The sequence below is a fragment of the Mobula hypostoma genome, chromosome 22 (assembly GCF_963921235.1).
Source record: "Mobula hypostoma chromosome 22, sMobHyp1.1, whole genome shotgun sequence".
NCBI lineage: Eukaryota > Metazoa > Chordata > Chondrichthyes > Myliobatiformes > Myliobatidae > Mobula > Mobula hypostoma.
This window is the reverse complement of record NC_086118.1, coordinates 46,600,057-46,625,948: the sequence shown is the minus strand read 5'-3', so window position 1 is coordinate 46,625,948 and position 25,892 is coordinate 46,600,057. Positions and strand designations below refer to the sequence as shown.

General features: G+C 40.5%; 2 protein-coding genes and 1 long non-coding RNA gene across 3 annotated transcripts in view; 1 reads left to right on the top strand and 2 right to left on the bottom strand.

The window, feature by feature from the left end:
- The window catches only part of usp36 (ubiquitin specific peptidase 36), an 87,081-nt gene extending 80,480 nt beyond the window's left edge, over positions 1–6,601 (bottom strand). Inside the window, exon 1 of the mRNA XM_063074551.1 lies at positions 6,543–6,601. The gene's annotated coding sequence lies outside the window, so the exon portion shown is untranslated. The remainder of the gene's footprint in view (positions 1–6,542) is intronic.
- Positions 6,602–6,730: 129 nt separating this feature from the next.
- On the top strand, positions 6,731–13,400 carry LOC134360325 (uncharacterized). The gene is made up of 3 exons (XR_010021319.1): positions 6,731–7,003; positions 7,650–7,878; positions 13,311–13,400. It is a non-coding gene; the product is annotated as an uncharacterized LOC134360325 (long non-coding RNA).
- Positions 13,401–21,490: 8,090 nt separating this feature from the next.
- The window catches only part of timp2a (TIMP metallopeptidase inhibitor 2a), an 81,933-nt gene continuing 77,531 nt past the window's right edge, over positions 21,491–25,892 (bottom strand). Inside the window, exon 5 of the mRNA XM_063074550.1 lies at positions 21,491–25,478. Coding sequence (XP_062930620.1) covers positions 25,281–25,478 — 198 coding nt within the window. The 3' untranslated portion in view covers positions 21,491–25,280. The remainder of the gene's footprint in view (positions 25,479–25,892) is intronic.

Sequence of the window (25,892 nt, the reverse complement as noted above, 5' to 3'; positions counted from 1 at the left end):
ATCCATCATCAGGGATTCCCCCCCCCCCCCCCACAACACGCAGGACGTGCTCCCTTCTCACTGCTGCCATCAGGAGGAAAGTACAGGAGCCTTAGGACTCACACCACCAGCATCAGGAACAGTTATTATCACTCAACCATTAGGCTCTGGAACTAAAAGGGATAACTTCACTCAACTTCGCTTATCCCATCATTGAAATGCTCCTACAACATTTATTGCTTACTTATTTATCATTACTTCTTTCTTTTTGCATTTGCACTGTTAGTTGTCTTTTGCACACTGGTTGAACACCCAAGTTGGCATTTTCTTTCACTGATTCTGTTATGGTTTTAATACTAAGGATTTATTGAGTTAGCCCGCAAGGCACTGAATCTCAGGTTTGTGTATGGTGACATATATATACTTTGATAATAAATTTACTTTGAAGTTAATGATCCTGCAATACAACAAGGAAAGAGTTAAAAAGTGAGTATTAAGATGTTTAATGTCAGATATTGTTTGACAGCACACTTATGAAATGTCCCAAGTGTGAGGGAATAGACAGAGAGAATATCTCTGCTAGAGAGAGACCAGGTCTGGATGACTTCACCAATAGTTCTCCCAATGGCAGAGTTCAGATTCTGCAGCCTGTTGATGTTTGATTTATATTTACAATATAAATGACATCTATTGAAAGCAAAAAAAAAAAATCAAAGAGCGTGGGCAAAACTCCTGGATTTCCTGTTAGTAGCCTTAGGTCTGAAACTCGATGATCTCCCATTAAAAACATGGTCAGAAATTTTATGGCCATCACTCTACATCTGGCTTTTTTAAATGATGGATACTGTAAAATTACATTTAAACTCAAGTTCAATTTAATAATTTTAAAATATCATTGTGTTCACAGAAGTTCTCAAATTTGAAGACACAGTATCATTAAACAGTGTGGCAAATTTCTCAGAAAGCTAATGTCTTTGAAATGTAATTATAGCTTAATTAAGATATGTCAGAAGAGGAATTTTCAGGTTTTGATAGAAGAGGGCATTTCTGATTATCAAGTTAAAAAGCAAAGGAAAAACCCTATGGTAAGAACAGGAAACAATGGACATTCTCAACTGGTTAAGGAAGATCAATACAAGGAGAAACAGATTTACATTTAAAATAATGATCTTTCATCAAAACTGGAAAACATTTATAAAACAAATTCTAAGAATAAGGAAAAATTAGAATAGATAAACATAAGAGATTCTACAGATGCTGGAAATCCAAAGCAACACACACAAAATGCCTGAAGAACTCAGCAGGTTAGCATCTATGGAGGGGAATAACAGTCGGCGTTCAAGGCAAGACTGTTTATTCCCCTCCATAAATTATAATAAAGTTAGCTGCTGGTGAGCTGAGTTTATGAGTACTTGTCCCAAAGAACCTTCCCAGATCTTAAAACACATCTTTTTCCTTCTGGATTGCTGCCTGTTGAAATACTTTAATATGATTAACATGCAGTTACTTTGCTAATATTCACATGAATGACTGGAAACAGCAGGTTATGGTAAAAGAGAAATTCTCAGTAGAAAGATTGCTGGGAAGAGCTGAGTCAGCAATTTAAGGTCTGTGGGGAACAATGATAGATTTATTTTTCAAAAACAGAAAATTTGGTACATTTCCAATATTACAATAAAAAAAACTCTGATTATCCGTTATTAGATAAAACAAACAGCACAGTACAGGCCATTCAGCCCAACAAGCGTATGCTGACCATAATGCCCACCTAGCTAGTCCCAATTTCCTGCATTCGGCTCATATCCCTCTAAACCCTGCCCCTCCATTACCAATCCAAGTGTTTCTTAAATGATACTGTTGTACCTGCCTCAACCACTTCCTCTGGCAGCTCATTCAATATAATCACCACGCTCTGTGTGAAAAGATCGACCCACTAGAGCCCTTTAAATCTTTCTCCTCTCACCCTAAAACTATACCCCCCTTGATTTGGGCTCCCCAAACCTGGGGTGGCGGACTGGAGATACGTCTCTACCAAAGGAGGTGTAAGGCACTCGTTAGCCTGCAGGTCACTCTTAGACAAAGTGTAGCACCTATCTAACCTCCCAATCAGGGTCACATGAAGCCGTGGGAACAGGTGGTGGATGGTCGTATGAGCTGCTAATGCATATCACAAGTCCTGGTTATGCAATCACAGACTTCAGGCAGACAGTCTCTGAAGGGCATTGATAATGGCTGGGGTCACCTATCTTGTGAAGACACTGCCCAGAAGAAGGCAATGCAAACCACTTGTGTAGAAAAATTTAGCAAGAACAATCATGATCATAGACCATGATCACCCATATCATATGACGCGGCACCTAATGATGAAGATGGTGATGATGATGATGAAGATCCTGGGGAAAAGACTGTTACCATCCATCTTATCTGTGCTTCTCATAATTTTAAACAATTCTGTAAGGTCACACCTCATTCTCCTTCGATCCAAGGAAGGAAAAACTAGCCTAGCCAATGTCTCCCTATAACTCAAGTTTTCTCGTCCTGGCAACATACTCATAATTCTATTCTGCATTCTTTTAATCAGTTTAACCATGTCTTTTCTATAGTAAAACAACTAGAAGTGTATACAGTACTCCAGGTAGAGACTCACCAATGACTTATACATTCACACAATATCCCAACTCCTATAGTCAATGATCTGACTGATGAAGGCCAGCATGTTAAATGCCTTTTTTACCACCCTGTTTACCCGTGACGCTGCTTTCAATGAACTCTTCAGCCATTCTGTTACATTACACTCTCTGGTGCCCTACGATTCATAGAATATGTCCAAGGCTGGTCTGACTTTCCAAAACGCACCTCACGTCCATTTGCCTCCACGATGATCTCTTCACTATCAACAGTGCATCCTAATTTTGCGTTATTTGCAAATTTGTGGATCAAGCCTTCTGCATTCAATTCAATATAATTTATATAAATAATAAATAACAGGGGTCCCAAACAACAACTTCTGCACCCACCAGTCATTGCCCTCTATTCCAATCAACAACCTTCAACTACCACCCTCTGTTTCCTACCTCTGAGACAATTCTGAATCCATCTAATTTGTTCTCCCTGGATTCCATGGGACCTAACACTCCTAACACTTGTCGAAGGCCTTGCTAAAGTCCAAACAGACAACATCCACTGCCCTCCTCTCATCTCCCCTTTAGATCACCTCTTCAAAAAACTCTAAAAGATTTGATAAGCACTTCTTTTCACAAACAAAGCCATCCTGAGTGAACCTGCCCCTCAGAATTTCCTCTAGTTACTGGAATCTAGTAACTTCAGCACCACGGATGTCAGGCTGACTGGCCTGTAGTTTCCTGGCTTGTCCTTGCTGCCTTCTTGAACATGGAATGACATTAACCATCTTCCGGTCTTTAGAACACCAGTAGCTAATTATGAAGTAAATATCTCCGTGAGGCCCTCTGCAATTTCTTCTCCAGCCTCCCACAAAGTCCAAGAATGCAGGTCCTGGGGACTTATCCAACTTTACACAAGTTAAGGCTGCAGATTTCACCTTCCTGGTACTATCAATATTCTATTAAATATCTCCACTTATATTCCTTACCTCTTGAGCATCCATAATTTTCACTTCAGTTAATACAATGGAGAACTATTCACTAACAATTCCACTTATCTCCTGTGGCTTGAGACATAGATGGTCCTGCTTATCTCTAAGGGAGTCTTACTTTTTCCTAGATACCCTTTTACTCATAATTTAGCTGTGGAAACTTATGAGATTTTTAAATCTGATTTGCCAGATCCATCCCATACCCTCTCTTTGCCCTCCTGATTTCCCTCTTAAGGGTATTCTTCATCTTTTTATAGTCATCCCGGGATTCACTCATCCCCAACCTCCAATTCTTTTTCCTTGCTAGAGGATGTGTTCTCTGAACTTTTCAGATTTACCCTTCATCCTAACAGGCACATGCTGCCCTGGTCTCTTAATATCGCTCTCTTGAAAGCCTCCCACATGCCGTTCATTCCTTTCCCTTCAAACAGGCTTTAAATATGTTATCAAAGTACAGTAATGACACCTGAGATTCATTTTCTTGCAGGCATTCAAAAGTGGCCACTGTGTGTATATACCTATATTTCCACTATGCAAAGAATGAACATAAATTAAAAGGCACAAATATGTGCACCATTATAATCCTTTCCAATAAAGGAGTCATTATTATCTTTAAAATCTTGTTTTAATGGTAAATGCTATTGACATCATGAGAGATTATTTGAATTGCATGCAGACATTTCAGCTTGTCAGTTCCCATTTTCTCAATTTGAGGCATTTTTAACCTTTAACCTTTATCTTTCAGTTCAATTGACAGTGGTAAACATGCATTCATTGCTTCAGCTTTGACTGCATTTTCATTTAAAATTATCAATCCAATTAATAACTCAAATTAATCCCATTAATGGTCTACTTCATGCTTTCAGGTCTCCTGTTGCAGTCGTCACTTGTGAAGTTTAGCATTGATGTACCTATTTCTGTTTCTTTTATCACTGTATGTGATTGTACATGGCCAGATTTTATTGTCCAGCACATCTGCTCTTTGGAACCACTGCAGTCCAGTGGTAAAGGTATTTGCACAGAGCTGCTTAGGGATAGAGTTACATGACTTAGACACAGTGATCATGAAGGAATGTATTTTTTGATCAGGATCATGTGTGGGACAGAAGGGAACCTGCAGATGGTGATATTCCCCATGCACCACTGCCTTTATTCTTGGAGGTAGAACTGGCAGGTTTAAGAGTAAATTAGGTAAGTAACGGTGATGCACTTTGTGGATGACACACAGTGTGGTGGTGTAAGGAGTAAATACTTTCATGAATGGAGTATCATCCAAACCAAGGTGTTTCAACCCGGATGGCATCGATATTCTTGAGGGTTTTTGAAGCTGTACTCACCTACACAAGTGCAAGGTATTCTATCACATGACTGATTTGTACCTAATAGATAATGGCAAGGTAATATTGAAGGTATTTCTAGATACTTCAGAGACCAATAAAGAAGCAAGCTCTTTACTGTGTGTATGGAAGAGAGGGATACCCCTTTAGAAGAGATGAGGAGTAATTTCTTTAGCCAGAGGCTGGCGAATCTGTGGAATTCATTGTCACAGACGGCTGTGGAGCTCAAGTCACTGGGTATATTTAAAGCAGAGGTCGATAGGTTCTTGATTGGTAAGGGCATCAAAGGTTACAAGGAGAAGGCAGAGGAATAGCGTTGAGCAGGATAACAGATCACCCTTGATCAAATTGTGGCACAACCTCAATGGGTTGAATGGCTAATTCTGCTCCTGTATATGTCTTATGGACCCCTCTAGATCCTGCATAATATCCCCCCAAATTAGCCCTCCTCCAGTTCAGGACCTTAACTGATGGACATCTCCTATTCTCTTCCATCTCTTTCTTAAAGCTAATCAAATTAAGGTCACTTAAGCCAAAGTCCTCCCTGACTGCCACTTCAGTTACTTGTCCTGCCTTGTTCCCTAAGAGGAGATGCAGCATTACAGCCTCCTGAGTATGGCTGTGGAATTGTCACTGAAGTACTCCACTGCTAAGCTTTAGGACTTGAGCAGGGATACAGTCTGCTCCCAGGCTTTGTTATTCTATATTGTCAAAAAGTCATTCTTGAACGAGTTGCTGTAGAACAGAGACAAGGATGCTCAAGCTAAGGACATATTCTCATTTGAAACCTTCAAGTGTTCCTCGATTGGAGGTGCAGTGAAGAGGAATCCATCGCAGTTTACTGCAGCGTGTGGGGGCTTCACTATGCAGCAGTGTGGAAAGTCAATCATCGACTAACAGGAAGTTTGAGCGAATGAAGCTTTTAAATAGATGTGTGAATTTCAACATTTCACGGCACATTAATATGTTTCTTTAATTGATGCGTAGAATGAACTCCCAATTCACATTGAGTGTGCTGAATCCCACTCTATCCTTATTTCATCTCTGTTCTCAGCTCTCTGGGGAAAGTTACGTCTCCCAAATGGACCTTTATATTAGTGATACAGGTGTGGGAATGGGGGGGGGGGGGGAATGCTCCCTGCTGTGATTACAGACTATTTATTTAGCTAACAAAATAGATTTGATAAAATCTTATTTATTTTTGATACTCCGCACATTGATGAAATAGACTTTCTTGTTTATTTATGTGGCTGAACTTCACCAGAAGCAATTCATAAGACACTTTATTAATGGAAATACAGTGTAAGGGTTCGTAACCGAATGGATTTGTGCCATTATAGAGATAACAGAGAGAACAGTGACAATATCTTAGATAATTCTACATACAAGATGAAGTCCCGAATTTGTGCATGATTTATATGTGGTTAACCGCAGACGATGAGCAGGCCAGAATTGGAGGCGCACGGATGAACCCGGCAGCATCAAATAGAAGCCACTTGCTATCGGGTGCGACATCCCGCTAACTTACTTCCACGACTGAGCAGTTTAAACCAGCATCTTTCCAAATAGACTCGCCGGCTAAATCTACTACAAGGGTTAGAAAAGCAAAATACCTGACTATTTTCTATCCTTCGCACTGCTGCAAGGAAGGCGCCTCAGATTCATTGTAAAGGGCGAGCGCCAACACATCACATGGACAGAAGCAGCCAATCACCGTACAGTGACTGGAACAGCTCTGCAGCGCCCCCTCGCTTGGAGGTGCAGGGAGGAGGAATCCATCGCAGTTCACTGCCCTGTGTCGGGGGACTTCACCGTGCAGCAGTAGGAGAAGTCAGTCATCGACTAACGGGAAGTTTGAGCGAGTGAAGCTTTTAAATAGATGTGTGAATTTCAACATTTCACGGCACATTAATATGGTTCCTTAACTGATGTTTAGAATGAACTCCCAATTCCCGTTGAGAGGCAGGTAAAACATTCTGTGCCCCTCAACTCACACCTTAATTGCTCTAGAATTTTTAGGGTGTGATTTTTGGACTGAAGTTAAAGTAAAAAAAAACACAGTAAATGCCACCAGGTAAAGTAGCAAAGACATAATGCTGCTGTTTTTGTGTGGGTTGGTACTAAAGTCCTGTTTGATTCAATGGCCCTTGAATGCAATTCTAATCCCTCCCCCTCCCCCTCCCCCTCTCTCCCCCCTTCTCTCTTTCCCCTCCTACAGTTACATTTCAACTAGATCAGATTATTCCATCAACTGGTAAAGATTTAGTTGTATGACTGTGCACGTCAGCCAAATTGCTCTGTCAAAATTAGTGCAAGATGTGGGACACAGTTTATTTAAAACACATTCCTGGTTTGAATCTGAGACAATAAAATTTCAGTCACTTGCCTCCAGAGTGGTGTGATAATGGGGCAAAAAAATGCTGTTAATTTGGTGTGGGTATGTCAATTTTCCGGTATCGCATCCACTGGGTGCTGAACATACCCACCCATGGATATGTCAATCAATCAGTTATAAAGATGTATCTATCTGTCTATTGTGCAACAGACAAGGCAATAAGGATAAGGTGTTGCCCTGAGGATTTGGGTGTCTCATGAGTATAAATAATTTTGGAAGATATCGGTCAATTGTTCTTTCCTAATTCAATGTTCAAAGTAAGTTTATGACAAAGTACATATAAGTCACCAGACACTACCCTGAGAACTATTCCATTTTCTTGCAGAAACCCAATAAAATCGATGAAAAACTACACACAACAAACCACTGAAGCAACACACACAAAATGCTGGAGGAACTCAGCAGGTCAGGCAACATCCATGGAAATGAACAGTCGACGTTTCGGGCCGAGACCCTTCTTCTGGACTGTGAAGGAAGGGGGAAGACGCCAGAATAAGAAGATGAGGGAAGGGGAAGGAGGTTAGCTGGAAGGTGAAGCCAGGCGGATGGGAAAGGTAAAAGACTGGAGAAAAAGGAATGTGATAGGAGAAGAGAGTGGACCGCAGGAGAAAGGGAAGGAGGAGGGGACCTAGTGGGAGGTGATAGACAGGTGAGTGGCCAGAGTGGAGAATAGAAGAGGGAGGGGGAAGGGAAATTACTTTAACCAGAAGGAGAAATTGATAATCGATAACAAAACAATGAAGACCGACAAACAACCAATGCACAAATGAAGACAAACTGAAAATATAAAATAATAATGAAACAAATAAATAAATAGTATTGAGAACTTGGCTTGTAGAGTTGTTTTTAATGAAATTGTCATTGAGCGTGGCAAGGAACTGACTATCTGACTCACTGTAGAACAACATTGCTGTTATGAGACGGATGAGGATGGTGTGTGAGCTTGTCTTGTAGGTGTCGACGTGCACAGGCAAGCACCTGTGTTTTCGGTGACCACTTGCGACATCCTGTGTGCTGGGTGCAATGAGTTCCGTATTGGGCGATGTGCAACATATGAGCTGAAGAGGTCCATCATCAGAGACGCCCACCATCCAGGCTATACCCTCTTCTCACTGATGCCATCAGTAAGGAAGGACAGGAGCCTTGTGCCCCACACTGCCAGGTTCAGGAACAGTTATTACCCTTCAACCATCGGGCTTCTGAACCAGCGTGGATAACATCGCCTCAACACTGAACATCACTCAGCCTGTAGCCTCAGCTCCAAGGACTCTACAACTTATGTTCTCAGTATTCATTCATTCATCTATTCATCTGTCTACTTAGTTATTTATTTTTGTTATTGCACAGTTCATTTTCTTTTTCTCATTGATTGTCTGTCTTTGTGTGCAGTCTTTCACTGATTATTTTGTATTTCTTTGTTCTACTATAAACACCTGCAAGAAAATGAATCTCAGCGTGGTATATGGTAACGTATACTTATTTTGATGACAATATTACTCTGATGTTGGAAATGATGTGGGAAAATCTGGAGCCACAGTGATTTTCACCTCTACAAATAAAGTAGTTCAGGCAGATGGGAGTGTTTGGAAGTGTGGTAACAAACCCCTCTGACCATGCACAGGAAAAACCTACCCTCTAGAAATGATTGCTTTTAGAATACATGGCACCCGAAGTATCAATGCAAACATCCTTTCCATTAACGTTACATAGAACACAGAACAGTACAGCACAGGAACAAACCCTTCAGCCCATGATGTTTTTTTTCTTTTTTTTTGTCTTATGGTCTTAAAAGCATGGAAGCAACTGCTTGTGGATCTTAGCGCCAGATTATTTGCCAGTGGGGCCCATTGAGACTTTCTGCAGAGCTTGACATCATTTGGAGTAATGGGCACTTGGCAAGGGCCAATAAAAAGAAGTTAGGATTTAGGTTATTGTTGGCATGGGACAGGGTTAGAGTGGGGAGTCTGAGGCTTTAAATAAAGAATCTCTGGCAAGAAGAAAGAGAAGGCCAGGGTAAGTTTCCAGGAAGTTTTTTCCTTCTTTCTTTCTTATTGCACATTTAGAGCAGTAAGAATGACAATCAGGACGGGAGAGTTCTCCTCTTGCGAGATGTGAGAAGACAGGGAAACCTTAAGTGTCTCTAACAACCACACCTGCAGGAAGTGTAGGCGGCTGCAGCTTCTTACAGATCATAATAGGGAAATGGAGCTGGATGATCTTCGGCTCGTTTGAGAGACGGAGTGGTCCAGGAGATACAGGGTGATAGTTACACTTAAGTGCAGGACAAGGTGACTGGATGACCTTCTGAGAGTGAAGGGGGGTAAAGCAGCCAATGCAGGGCACCCCTATGGCTGTTCCCCTCAATAACAAGTATCATGTTTTGGATACAATTTCAAGGGGGTGGGGGTGGGGGAAGAACTAATATCAGGTTTAGTTGTGCCGAACTAATTAAACTAGTAATTAACCATCTGACTAAACGAATCCCTTCTGCTCACACAATGTTCTATGGCTACACTTATTCTACTTTGTTATTGGTTTTCCTTATCCTACCTCAAAGCATTGTGTAATGATATGATCTGTACGAACAGTATGCAAGACAAGATTTTCTTTAATCTTGGTAAGTCAGAATCAGGACTAATATCACTGACATATATCATAAAGTTTGTTGTTTTGCAGCAGCAGCGCAGTGAAATACATAAAAGTGCTATAAATTACAATAAGAAATACTGTGTACATAAAAAGTAAGTATCAAATAATTAGTGCAAAAAGAGACCAAAAATATTGAGGTTGGTTTATTGCCCATTCAGAAATTTGATTGTGGAGGGAAAGAATTTGTTCTTAAAATGTTGAGTGTATGTCTTCAGGCTCCTGTACCTTCTTTCTGATGGTAGTCTTTAGAAGAGAGGTATCTAATAAAGTGGCCACTGCGTGTATGTTGATTCACTGTTCAAACAACTGCAGTACCATAATATTTCCGGTGGGGGGCACTGCGGAACCGCTCTATGTCAACTTGGCCCTGTCATTGGTGGGATCTCATTTCAGCTACCAAAGTCACAAACAAGTCATCAGCTGACTATGCTGAAGGGGAAAAAAAAATTTCTGCAGAGATTTGGATGTGCCCAAGATTCTTTCCAGGAATTCATATTTCTAGAACTATATACTGGAGTTAATCAAAACTTAATGCACAAATGAAACACTACAAACTAAGCAAGTCTGTTGCTTACTATTAAAAAGAAAATTGTTCCCATGATAATGCTTGGATGTTTACTTTTAGAATAAGGAGACCAAAATTGGCTGTAATCTTCCACTGGGATAAATGAGGTCTGGCCAAGCTTCAACAAATAACTTTTGAAAAACAAGATCTTTGAATTGAATTTAATTTTAACTAATATTACAATATAAGATTGAAAGAGTACAGAAAAAAATATTACAAAGATGTTGCTGGGACTTGAGGAGCTGAGTTATAGGGAAGGGTTGAATATGTTATGACTTTATTCCTTGGAGTGTAGGAGAATGAGAGAAGATTTGATAGAGGTATACAAAATTATGAGGGTTATAGACAGAGTAAATGCAAGCAGTCTTTTGCTACTGAGTAGAGCTGGAGGTCATAGTTTAAGAGTGAAAGATGAAATATTTAAGGGGAACCTGAGAGGCAACTTGTTCAGAATTAGAATCAAAATCACTGGCATATGTCATGAAATTTGTTGTTTTGTGGCAGCAATACATAATTAAAAAGTATAAATTACAATATGAAATATATATATATATTTAATGATATACTTAAATAAGTCATGCAAAAAGAGAGCAAAGAAAGAAAAAAATGAAACAGAGTGTGGTGCGAGTGTGGAACGAGCTGCCAGTGGAAGTGGTGAATGCAGATTTTGATTGCAAAACTTAAGAGAAGTTTGGATAAGTGTGTAGATGGAAAGGGTATGGAGAGCTGTCGTCCAAGTTTGGGTCGATGGGTCAAGTCAGAATAACAATTCGGCAAGGACTAGATGAGCTGAAGGGCCTGCTTCAGTGCTCTAGTGCTCCATTACAGCTAAAGCAAAGTAGAGTGATTGCAGTGAACAGCCACAAAATTGCTTCTGGGATAGAGGGTCTGTGGCTTAAAAAAGAATAAAACAGACTGCACCTTTACTTCCAATGTTAGTAAGGTAAAAGGTCATCGCGTTAAAATGTACAAAATTCTGAAGGTACCTATTTGAGTACATCATTACTGATGTTTCCAATAACTGGGGTTTCTGAGACCAAGTATCGTATGTCAAAATAAGGAATTGGTCATTCAGAACAGAGACGAGGAGAAAGTTCTTCACCCAGGGGGTAGTGAATCTTTGGAATTCACTACCCAAGATGCATTCAGTGAAAAATTTGTTAGACAGTGAAAAGAATCAACAGATATTGAGTTAGTGCAGGAAAGTGGTGCTGAGGTAAAAGGTCAGACACAACTAATTGGCATGATGGGTATTGACGGCAGGGGATGTGAATATCACCCACTGCTCCATCTGTTGCTTATGATCTTATGTCAGGAGTCTAACCAGAGATGCAGTAGGGAGGACATCAATCTGGTAAACTTTTAGCACCTTTTATTCAGCTGAATACTATCTTTTACAAGTTTAAAATTAGTTTCCACAAATCTTAAAAACTTTCTCCATAACTTCCGCCACCTCCAATGGGATCCCACCACCAAGCACATCTTTCCCTCCTCCCCACTTTCTGCCTTCCACAGTGATCGCTCCCTGCGCGACTCCCTTGTCCATTTCCCATCAATCTCCCTCCTGGCACTTATCCTTGCAAGCAGAACAAGTGCTACACCTGCCCTTACACTTCCTCCCTCACCACTATTCAGGGCCCCAGACAGTCCTTCCAGGTGAGGCGACACTTCACCTGTGAGTCGGCTGGTGTGACATGCTGTGTCCGGTGCTGCCGGTGCGACCTTCTATATATTGGCGAGACCCAACACAGACCGGGAGACCGTTTCGCTGAACACCTTCGCTCTGTCCGCCAGAGGAAGCAGGATCTCCCAGTGGCCACACATTTTAATTCCACGTCCCATTCCCATTCTGATATGTCAATCCATGGCCTCCTCTACTGTCGAGATGAAGCCACACTCAGGTTGGAGGAACAACACCTTATATTCCATCTGGGTAGCCTCCAACCTGATGGCATGAACATTGATTTCTCTAACTTCCGCTAATGCCCCTCCTCCCCTTCTTACCCCATCCCTTATTTTATTTATTTATTCATTTATTATTTCCCCCCTTTTCTTTTCTTTCTCTCTTTCCCTCTCACAGTCACTCTTTGCCTGCTCTTCATCTTCCTCTGGTGCTCCCCTCCCCCTTTCTTTCTCCCGTGTCTCCAGCTTTGTTTCCCTTTTGCCAATCAACTTCCCAGCTCTCAGCTTTATCCATCCCCCTCCTGTCCTCTCCGGTCATTTCAGATCTCCTCCTCCCCCTCCCTCTTTCAAATCTCTTACTATTTCTTCTTTCAGTTAGTCCTGATGAAGGGTCTCAGCCTGAAATGTCGACTGTACTTCTTCCTATAGATACTGCCTGGCCTGCTGTGTTCTACCAGCATTTTGTGTGTGTTGTCCCACAAATCTTGCTTTTTTTGGTGTTGCTTTAGTTAACTAATTTGAAATCTAAACAGGATATAATGAAGAGGCCACACTCTCTTCTCACTGCTGCCGTCAGGAAGGAGGTACAGGAGCCTTAGATCCCACACTACCAGATTCAGGAACAGCTATTACACTACAACCATCAGGCTCCTGAAACAGAGTGGATAACTTCTGAACTATAGTTTGTGAATGATTCTACAAACTATGGACTCACTTTCAAGGACTCTATAACTCATGTTCTCAATAATTATTTATCTATCTATCTATTTACTATTATCAGTTTCCTTTATTGTATTTGCACAATGTTGTTTTTCTGTCTTTGTGTGTGTATTATTTCATTGATTTGATTGTGTTTCTTTGTATTTACAGTGGATGCCTACAAGAAAATGAATATCGGGATTGTATATGGTGACATGTACAGTATGTACTTTGATAATAAATTTACTTTGAACTTTGAACTATGCACTTGGGTAAAAAGATTTCCATATATCTGAAACCTCTAAGTAAAAAACAGGGCAATAGGAATGAGGTTAATTGCACACTCTGGGCTTTAGCTAGCTACTTTGACTCTATAGCTGTCTAAATATTTCAAAATAAAGAACGAACAATTACATGATTTGTTCAAGAGGTTGATACGATGGCAGAAAGATATTTTAAACTTTTATCATATTGTAACTGTTCCGTTTGCTTCAAACTGACTTACACTAAGTGGCCACTCCATTACATACACCTGTACACCTGCAAATGCCTAATCAGACAATCCTGTGGCAGCAACTCAATGCATAAAAACATTAAACACGGTCAAGAGGTTCAGTTATTGTTCAGACTAAATATCAGAATGGGGAAGAAATGTGATCTAAGTGACTTTGACCGTAGAACGTTTGTTGATGCCGGGGGTTGGGGGGGGCGGTCGTTGAGTATCCCAGAAACTGCCGATCTCCTGGGATTTTCACGTACAATAGTCTCGAGATTGGTGCAGATAAACAAGAAAAAGAAAACATCCAGTGAGCAGCTGTTCTGTGGGTGAAAATGCCTTGTTAATGAGTGAGGTTGGAGGAGAATGGACAGACTGATTGTAGCTGACCACGAACAACCATGAGTTACAACAGTGGTGTGCAGAAGAGCACCTCTGAACACACATGTTGAACTTAGAAGTGGATGGGCTACAGCAGCAGAAGATCATAAACATACAGAAATACACCCAGTGGCCATTTTATCAGACACAAAATGTACCTAATAAAGTGGCTGCTCTGTGAATGAAATGATTAAATGATGCATTGATTTTAAATCCATTACTGATTGACGCAGGACACACTTACTGAAATAAATACCCCTAATGATAAACGCACGTTAACTGCTGATAATAAAACTTGTTCTAGATAGGCACATGGATGAAAGAAAAATGGAGTATATTGGTAGTTTTTTACACAGAGAATGGTGGGTGTATGGAGAACCCGGCCGGGGTGATGATGGAGGTAGATACATTAGGAGCATTTAAGAGACTTCTATACAGGCACATGGATGAAAGAAAAATGGAGGAGTATATTGGAGGGAAGGGTTACATTGATCTTAGAGTAGGTTGATTTAATCAATGATTAAATGATGCATTGATTTTAAATCCATTATTGATTGACGCAGGATACACTTACTGAAATAAATACCTCTAATAATAAACGCACGTTAACTGCTGATAATAAAACTTGTTCCAGGTTATCACTCATAATTATGAAACACTATTAAATAGAAATAAGGGAACAGTCTTGCTCTCTAATACTGTCCTGTTGTGATAGCTCAAGGAAGACTTTACATCTATGATTCTACAAATAAATGTTAAAGCATACTAATTTGCACTTAGCTGATTTCTTAGCAGTGTGGAGGAACAGAGGGGTCAAGTGGTCCACATCGGTGAATCCCTCAAAGTTGCCGTGCAAGTTGATAAGGGTGGTTAAGAAGGTGTATGCTGTGCTGGCTTTCATTAGTTGGGGGGGAGAGGGGCGGATATTATGTTCAAAAGCCGCGAGTTAATGTTGCAACTCTATAGACCAAATTCTTGGAACATTGTGTTCAGTTCTGGTTGCCTGATTAGAGGAAGGATGTGGAAACTTTAAAAGGGGCATAGAAGAGATTTATCAGGATGCTGCCTGGGACCAGAGAGCATGTCCTATGATTGAGCAAGGGCTTTCCTCTTTGGAGTGAAGGAGGATGAAAGGTCACAAACCGAAGAAAATCTGCAGATGTTGGAAATCCGAGCAACACACACAAAATACTGGAAGAGCTCACTTGGTAGAGGTGGTCAGGAACTCACTTGGCAGAGCTGGAGTGAATAGTCCAGATGGAATTGACTAATATGAAGGAGCATAATGGAAGAAAATATAGGGGGGATGTCAGAGGTAGTTTTTTACACAGAGAATGGTGGGTGTATGGAGAACCCTGCCAGGGGTGGTGATGGAGGTAGATACATTAGGAGCATTTAAGAGACTTCTAGATAGGCACATGGATGAAAGAAAAATGGAGGAGTATATTGGAGGGAAGGGTTACATTGATCTTAGAGTAGGTTAAATGATCAGCACAGTACCATAGGCTGAAGGACCTGTACTGTTCTATATTCTATGTTTGTTCTCTGATTTCTGAAATCTGGAGGAAAACACACAGAGGATGCAGAGGGGGATCACAAAGGGGGAAAGAGGACTGGGTCGAGACAACAGAGACTTATGGAGAAGAGGAGTTCAGTGCGTAATAAAATGGACGAGTTCACGGCGCTAGCCAGGTGTCAGAGAACATTTCGGGAGTGTAGTGTTATGTGTTTTACTGGAACGGGGCTGCACGAGGACATACCCAATTAAAACTTTTCCATGGACGGCTTCCAGACCGTTCCGGCCGACCAGAAGTGCACGGAGAGCGGTAAGCGTAAAGGAGTTGGGTGCTTACTGTTCTGGTTAACAACGGATGGTGCAATCTGGGTCATATTACGATCGAGGAACGTGTTTGTAGACCGGATATCGAACTTTTTGCTGTTGGACTCCGGCTATATTCCACCGAGATACCACACTGGGCGTCACGGGAGGTTGTTCCTGCCTGTGGCCATCGAACTTCGCAGCTCCTCCCGTGGAGGGTCAGACACCCTGAGCCAATAGGCTGGTCCTGGACTCATTTCCATCTGGCATAGTTTGCATTTTGTTGTTTGATTGTTTGTGGTTTTTGTATTGCTATATTTATGCTCTATTCTTGGTTGGTGCGGTTGTAATGAAACCCAATTTCCCTCGGGATTAATAAAGTATATCTATCTATGTATTCAAACTTTTGTGGAGGGAAAGGAATTGTCAACATTTTGTACTGAAACCCTGCATCAGGACAGAGAATGGGATGACCAGTATAAAAGGGAGAAGTGGCACGGTGGGACGGGGATCCAAGGTGAGATGGTCGGTGGACTGAGAAAGGGTGAAGGATCCAGTCTACCAGCCCCCTTTCCACTCTCAGCCCTGACCGGGGAGTCTGACCTAAAACACAACCACACCTTTTCTCATAGATGCTCTTCAATCTGCTGAGTTCCTCCAGCACAGGGGTTTCCAACCTGGGGTCCCCGGACCCCTTGCTTAATGGAATTGGTCCATGGCATAAAAAAGGTTGGGAACCCCTATGGCAGCAAGTTGTTGCTCCAAGTTCCCAGCACTTGCTGTCTCTTGTATCTCCTGTCACGATTTCAAACAAAATCTTTCACTCAAAGCGGAAATAACCCTCATGCTCTGGAATTTGGTGAAACAAATCAACTTCTTCCCTCACACATAGAGTCATACAGGCCCCTTGGGCCATGACCTATTATCTTGGCAAGTCCCGTTGACCTGCACCTGGACCATAGCCCTCCATACCCCTTCCTTCCATGACTTAACCAAACATGGATGAAGATTCAGAACTTTCTCACTTGAAAGTTTGAGTGACTTTCATATTTTGTTCAGAGCACAGTATTTTTTTGTAAGCAGTCACTTGTAGATGTAGAATATAACTCATATCAATGTGCTATATAAATCTGGACACTGAGTAACAAGAGTATGCAAAAGAGCTTCCAGAAATTTTCATTGCTACATGGAGGTTGAAATTTAATTTAGGTCTGATGAACTATTTGGCAGTGATACAAAATTACAAGAATTACGAGGGTGGATGCCAGCACAAGAGTTCAGTGGATGTTTTCCCTCAGTTTTATAATATTCTGATACAAGATGCTGAAACATAAAACTTCTTTCACAAAATTGACATTTGTTTTCATCTTAACAATGGACCACTTCAAAATCTGTTCAAAATGTCAACTTGCAGATTAGCATAATCAGTGAATAAAAACGTTTGTAGACACTCTAAATGTCATAATATTCCCAAAGCTCCATCATGGGCACTAGCCTCCCCAGTGTCCAGGACATCTTCAGGGAGCGATGCCTCAAAAAGGTGGCATCCACCATTAAGGACCCCCCCCCCCCATCATCTAGGGCATCTCCTTCCCTTCCTGTAATCACACCCTCATGCCCTCTCCTCTGTTACAAGCAGGTCCAACTTACATTCCAATCAGGAATTATTGCTACCACCAGGAAGGTGGTACAGGAGCCTGAAAGCACACACCCAGCAATTCAGGGACAGCTTCTTCCCCTCTGCCATCAAATTTCTGTATGGACACTGAAACCAGGAACACTATTTCACTACCTTTTTTCTCATTTTGCACTTAAATTAAAGGCATCCGTTAGTCTTGCGAGACCATGGATCTGCACCTGGAAAGTCTTCACTCTCCAGGGCGCAGGTCTGGGAAAGGTTGTATGGAAGACCAGTAGTTGCCTATGCTGCAAGTCTCCCCTCTCCACGCCACTGATGTTGTCCAAGGGAAGGGCATTAGGACCCATACAGCTTGGCACCAGGGTCATCGCAGACCAATGTGTGGTTAAGTGCCTTGCTCAAAGACACAGCACGTTGCCTCGGCTGGGGCTCGAACTTACGACCTTCAGATCGCTAGTTGAATGCCTTAACCACTTGGCCATGTGCCCACACGTTTTGCACTATTTATTTAACTTAAATAAAAAAAATATATATACCTACAAAAATATATACCTATTGTAATTTACAGTTTTTTAAAATTATTATGTACTGCTACAAAACAACAAATTTCACGGCATATGCTGGTGATAGCAAATCCGACTCTGATTCTGGAAAGAAAAAGGTGGAAATTCAGTTTCAGCCATTTTCAGTTTGTTGAAGTGTACCATTATTTAGACCTGTACTGATAAAAAAAGATGAAATTTACCTTTGAAACAATCTGAAGTATATTTCCTGTTTTGGGGTTAAAACCCACAATGAATAATTCTCAGTGCTATTTGTGTGTGGAGATTGCAGATGCCACGTTGTTGCTGCTAGGGAATGTGGGAAGTGGATCTCAAGAGTACACCCTTCATTGCAACCACAGCCACCGTACAAAAGGCTAGCTTATAGAAAAGGGCAGGAGCTGGAGGGAATTCTGTCCACACTGTATTTTGCATCATCTCCCCTTCCTGTAATCACATCCTCATGTCCACTCATGTGTCATAAGCAGTTCCAACTTACTGTACCTTTCAGGCAGGGGGTGAAAATCTTCTGCAGTTAGTCCAACTGATTAGATGCATGTGCAGATCCCTGACTAGCCAAGCCTTAAACCTATTGCTCTTGATTCACCAAACCTGGGGAAAAGACAGCATATTCACCCTATCTGTGCTTCTCAGAATGTTATACATCTCTGTAAGATCACCCCTCATTCTCCCACACACCATTGAAAGAAGTCCCAACCTTCTCAGCCTCTCTCCTTAACTCTCAACCTCGAGTCCTTGCAACACTCTCGTTCTGCATTGTCCAGATTCTTGGAAAACAAAGGAAAGCTTTCATGTTATGTTGCATGATTACAAAAACTTGACTTTAAGGTACTTGAATCTAGAGATTATCAGTCTTTTATTGGGTAAGACTGCATTTGTCTTTTTAATATTCCTGTTGAATTGCTTTAATATGGTTTTATTGAGGGAAATTGGAGATTACTATTTTGCCTTTCTGGAATTCTACTGTTACCGTGCCTTCAACTGTAGGGCATGCCTTATGTTTAACATGACTTCAGCTAGATTTTATTTTTGTACCATTGTGTTATTTTGAACTACAAGTCAGTGAAAAGTCACAAAATGTCTAGTAAAACCAATTGGTGATAATTAAGAGAATCAGCAGATGCTGGAAATCCAAGCAACACACACAAAAGTAAGATCTCAGCCCGAAATGTCGACTGTACTTTTTTCCATAGATACTGCCTAGCCTGCTGAGTTCCTCCAGCATTTTGTGTGTGCCAGTTGGGGATAAAATAGTATTGACTACAAAGAAGCACATCATTGTGAAGTTGTAACAAGATTCCAACTTGAGCCTCAACCTTTTGCTTGGACTGAATAGACTCCTTCAAGCTCTGTGTGCGCGGCCACACAGTAACCAAAATGCTCCTACGCACATAGCCTTTATTGCCACACAGCTGGAATTTTCTTCTATATAACATTTTATTAAAATGCCATGCAGTTTTCAGGGAGTGTAGAAATTTCCGGCTCAGAGCGATGGTTTAGCTATGCAGCTGTGTAAAAAAAAATTAGAAGGAACGTTGCCTGTAAGCATCAGTAAGTATAGTAGAACCCTGCCCACTGAATCTCCAAACTTATCCTAGGATTAGGTAGCATAACCGTTAGCATGTCTCAATTCTCACAGCTGCCTGTAAGATCACACATTCTCCCCATGATCACATGGGTTTCCTCTGGTTACCTCCACAGTCCAAAGATGCATGGGTTAGGGTTAGCAAGTTGTGGGCATGGTTTGCTGGCTCCAGAATCATGGCGACTTTGCACATCCTCAGACTGTGTTGGTCATTGATGTAAACGACACATTTTACTGTATGCTTTGATATTTGCTCATGTGACAAAGCTAATCTTTAAGGTCCATTTCTATGGAAACATGCACAGAAGCCTAGCGCTATTTGATCACAGCAACTGAGATGAAGCTGTGAATAGCTTTAACTCCAATTTAAAATATACGCCTCTGATATTGCAGGCCCTTGGATTTGGGCCTCAATGGATCCCCACTGATAGGGCTCCAACTAACCGGTTAATTTACTTTAGATATGTGATTTTAATCAACTGATTTGATGTGGTTTGGCATTTTTAGGATCATTATGGTACGACTGCAGTGAAGATTTTCTTCTGCGCAGAAATACTAGTTGGAGGAAGTGATCACAAATCCATCCATGGTTTTTTAAAATCTACTTATAATTAGTATATTTAAGTTGATAAAACATAGGTACAATAAATTCTGCAGTTGGTTTCTAATGTGAGAGAAAGACAGCTTTGCAGGAAGACCGCCTGACTTTCAAAGCAATTTTGTTAAACCCGGGGAGATCTTAAAAAGTCTAGACTACCTTATTTCTTCAAGCTAAAGCACAACGAGGAAACTTAGTTCAATTCACTGCTTTATCTTAAACACCACAGCCAGCATTACTCATAACGTATGCATCAAAGTTAACCTTGGAATTCTGAACTACCAAGAGAAAATGTTCTGTTCAACTTGCTTTTCGTCTGCTTGTGCTGAAAACGATCAGAATCAGGTTTAATATCGCTGATGTGTTGTGAAACTTGTTTTGTGGCAACAGGACAGTGCAAATTAAAATAAAAGTATATTTAAGAAATTAGTGCAAAAAGAGAGAAAAGGTAGCGTTCGTGGGTGTTCGGAACTCTGATGGCAGAGAAGCTGCTGTTCCTAAAATGTCGAACGTGTTATCTTCAGGCTCCCGCACGTCCCCTCTGATGGTAGTAATGTAACAGCACATTCTCAGTGACGGGGGAGGCCGGGCGGAGAGTGTCCCTTAATGATGGATTTTACAAAGAATTGCAATCAATTTTTATCTACAGTATTAAGTTAATAATTTTGTTAGATCTCCGAAGGAATTAAACACCAGCCCAGATAGTCTGGGTCTTCTCTCTCTACAACGCTAAGGCTGCTGTGCTTCGTGTCTGTGAACTTTGTGGCAGTTTGCCCCGCTAATCTGATGAACTAAACACAGAGGTTTTGGGCCTACTCTGGGGACTTGGATCTAAGGACTCAATTTGGTTTGGAATACTGTTGTTGTTGCTCGCTTCTATTGTTTATATGATTTGTTTTGTGTTTTTTTAAAATCTCTTTCTCTGTGGGTATGAGTTCCTTGATTTGTGACTGCCTGTTAAAGCAAACAAATCTCAAGGTTGTATAATTTACACACTCTTTGATAATAAATGCACTTCGAAATCATAAATTCTGAACTCAGATTCTCCAAGATCTAACAGAAGAATTCAAGGGGTAAAAATGAACCTTGCAAGCAAAGCAAGCGGTTTCAGTGGGAAAACAGCTGAGAACAATATACAATTCCACTGTATGCAATGAGACTGAATGTTGTTATTGCATGTGACGTCTTGAGGATTTGATAAAATTTGTTTTGCACCATTCTCCAAAATTTCTAAGCCCTATCTACTTAACACAGAAACTTTACAATAACATATAGTAATAAATCTTTATTTGATAATACAGTTTTTATTCCATGAATTCAGTCCACATGGAATCTGCTACATGAATTATACAGAGTAACACATGCGCCAAATGTTTCTCATCATCCTCTTATATGCTCACAGATCAAGTTGCAAGTCTCTGACTTTTTTAAACTTCTAACAATCATCGCAAAATATCAAAGCCTTAAATTATGGCAGCAATTTCTGAACACATTACTTAAAAGGCTTAGCTTTAAAAGAATTATAAGTTAAACACTCTATTAATAAAACTTTGAAGAATTACAGAAGAAATAGATCAAATCTTAGTGCTTGGGCATTAAGTACAAAGATACTTCAAGAATGTAGAAAAATAACTTTTGGTATGTGACATTCGATCCACTGTGTTAATAAAGCTCATCTTTATTATTGGTAATACTTAAAGAATTTGTTAATTATGAAAGAAATATTCACGAGGTATTTACAAGGCAGCTGTGTTAGTGGTGCATTGGGAATATTTCAATGTTTCAAATCAGTTTGTTTTTTAAATATATATAAAGCTTTGATTTGTCTGCCTCTAAATAATATAACTGGCATTGAAAAATATGATGGTAGTCAGCTATATTTATGTTTCTCTAAACTGAATTTTTAACATCTCACTTCCAACACAGTAGGGCATGTACTGGTGTGCGTTACGTGGGAGATGGATGGGGTTGGTGGTGGGAAGTGAATTTTTGGGAAGGAAATCTATAACTCAGTATTTTCTTGCATATTGTTGAAATTGTGTGAGTCTTTTAGCCAATGACAAGCTCACTATGTAGATACTAATGACAGAATGGAAAATAATTTGGAGCAGATTGAAGGAACAGTAGCTCCAATCACAAGCTCTGGGTGTGCAAGGGGATGTGTTGTCTCATTCCTGAGCCTGTTTGGAAAGTAAGAAGATTTTTCCAGGAAAACTTAATGTTTCCTCTCCTGAACAAAGGAAATACCACTGTGATTCACTTGCGTGTCCTAGGAAAATCTGCCTCACATAATAAAGTCTGTAATGTGAGTTAAATAAAGTGGTTCCAGATTTACTAACCGATTTAAAATGCCAACCTGCTTCTTGGGAATGCAGAGAATGCCTTGTTCCCTGTCATAACTCGGTCAGACCTGAAGGCCATCTTCCTGACCTGACTGGAATTTCTCCCCATTGAAAACGCCACTGGCATCCAACATCATGTCAAAATCTCCCTCCAACTGGTGATATACGCAGAATGCTGAGAACTGATTAAATACTGCAGTTCAAGAGGCAATACTTAATTTGCAATAGAACACTAGTTCTCTAAAAATTTCTAGCTTTTCTGAAAATAATGCTACTGCACAATTATAAAGGCAGGCATGATAGGGGCTCCCATCAGATCAGTAAATGTCTGTGAAAAGGTTGGACTTTTATTCAAGGGGGTGTGATGGAACAGAACTGTGAACCCTTTGCTCCTTCCTGCACAGGAGCCGCTCTCTAGTCTTCCACGTCTTTCCAGAATTATTTATTTTTATTTCAGATCTCTAACTTTTGCACTCTACCTTTGAACTTATTCATACAGCAAACACCTAACACTTGCCATTGCCTTAAATACCACTTTGTTTCTGATAGCTTAAAAACAGGCAGGCTGATTTGGAAATACCACTCTTTTTCTTATGGTGGTCACATTAAAAAAAATCCTATTTACCTTAGTAGGAGCTCCCAACCTTTTTTAAGCCACGAAGCCTTACCATTATCCATGGACCCTAGGCTGGGAACCCCTGCCAGAGAGTCTTGACAATTCCAACAATTAACTTGGCTGTAATGCCATTAACACTGCAATAACTTGTGGAGCACTGCACTGTGTATAAAATAGTTGTTGGTTCACAAAGCATGGTTGGGCATGGGGATAGCAAACCCATCCCGTAAAAACCCGGAGCTACAGAAATGCCAGCAGAACCTCCCTACACCTCATTCCTGGGAAAGGAAGGATCTTCAAAGATAGGCTACACCTGGGGACAGCTTGAGGGCTAGCCAAGAGCAGATGACACTGGCGAGCTGCTGTCAGCGTCCTATGTCCCAGCAGGGGTGGGTTTAAGTAAGTCATTCAAAAATTAGCCTATTATGCCATGCGATTCACTGAAATATTATGAATCATTTGGTAAGGGGGGAGATAAAAGTACTTGGAACAACAGCTCAAAATAAAAAATAAATTCAACTGATTTAACATACACAGCTTTTTGGAGAAAGAATTCCAAACATTTATTACTGGCTGTGATGGAATGCCTCCAAAGTTCACTTTTGAAGGAGCAGATTTCAGATTCAGGATTGTTGTCTGTTGTTTTGGATTCTCACATCAGAGGAAATGGTCCCTCATGCAGCCCTGTTCTCCAGAGGCAAAAGCTGGAGAATATCCTCAGTGAGAGTGTGAAGAAATTTAGATTGTTAATGACTCCCCTACATGGGACACTGAAGAGTCAAAGAACAAATGGCTGCGAGAACTCAATAAAACTTCAGACCGCTGCACCCAAAGAATACGCATACCTTTCCAACTGCAGATTTGATTTTAATCAACTACATATTATTCAAAAATCTAGAGATGGAAATACCATATCAGCAATTGGGTGAAGTCACTTATTAAATAGTGTAATTATATACCAGTCACAAGGTTAAATCTCAGATGGATAGACGTCTTTTCACTCTGACTGCAAACATTGTAGTTTATTTAATTGTATTGCAGTTCCAGATCATAACTAAATAGAGAGGGAAAGGAAGGAGATTTTACTTTGACAATAAATTTACTTTGACTTGAGAACTGTTCTTCTGAGGTCCAAGCTTTGGTATTCACTTGCTAGATTTATCTTCCTCTTTAAAGTAACTCCTTAAAGTAAGCTTTTGTTCACTTCTCCTAATATCTCCTTATTTGGTCAAATTTTGAATCATAATATTTCTGTGAAGCACCTTGGGATATCTGACTACGTTAAGAAACCCAAGCGATAACTCTGCAAATGTTACTCTGCATCTGGCTGTGAAATATTACCAGATGTAAAAGGGGTAGCAGTTACATGCCCAAAACAAAAAACTTGATGAACAAAAGCACTTAAAAACTTAAAGATTATCATAAATCGGAACATAATTATGGCCTAAATGATAATCAATATCATGGCTCATATTGGGTTAACTTTAAAATCACTAAATATTGTGACAACTATAATTGAAGTATGAAAGTTATTACATTGCAAAAGGAATAAATATTAAGACTCTCAGCGTAGATTATTATTATTTTCAGCTTGCAACACATTTCCATCATGCAAAATCTAAAACTGCAGTATTGTTAAGTTATTGTGACAAGAGTATTAAATTAGTTCGAGAATGGTCCAGAATCTGAAAAGAAAAACAGCATTTCCTAAAATGAAATGAGGGGAAAGTATCATTTTTGGACATGAATGCAAATGCTTAATTCTACGTCTTCAAAGGGGTAAAAATACTTACAAAACTGAGGAGTCAATCCTCACTTTAAAAACACACTCAGACTTGTACCAAATATTTTCAACGCTGCAGCTTTCTGTAACAAACAAAAGTGCATTTCTATTTTTAGCCAGAGAAATGCAGTCACTGCACAGCTGACGCCAAATGTGAAATATAAGTATATGCCATATTACGTACAGGTATCACCAGACAGTAAGCAAACAGATCTGCTATACTGGACAGAGAAATTTGGGTTACATTTTTTTTCAGATTATAGACAACACTTTTTCTCGTGTTTACTTTCTGATGAAAGGAGAGTTAGATGAAATAAAGTTATGGATCTTCTGCATCCAGAAACTCTTTCTTGGGTTGCGTTACACCACGGTACCATGCACAGGAATCGTCACTCCTCTTAATGCAAGCATAGTGCTTGGCCTGACGTCCTTGAATTCTTTTGTCAGTCACCCAGTCTGTCCACAGGCACTCGCTTCGAGAGGTGATGTAGCAGGGGGCAGACGGACACCTGACAATCTAATGGAGGGTCAGAGAGAAGGATGAACAGTTTATTAAACAACCAGCAGTCTGCAAACTATTGCCCCATTCACCCATTTTCTTTTGATGCTCCTGTAGATCTGTCACATTGATATAAACTGATGCGAAGAAATCACCAACAGAGTTTGTGATGAAGGAATTGAGTTTGAGGAATTGCCAAAGAAGAGTAGTTGAGCATACACTCAGTGTGGCCACTTTATTAGGTACACTTGTTTGGGAAAGCAAATATCTAATCAGCCAATCCTGTGGCAGCTACTCAGTGCATTAAAGCATGCAGACATCATCAAGAGGCTCAGATGTTGTTCACATCAAGCGTCAGAATGGGGAAGAAATGTGATCTAAGCAACTTTGACTGTGGAATGATTGTTGGTGCCAGACAGAGTGGTTTGAGTA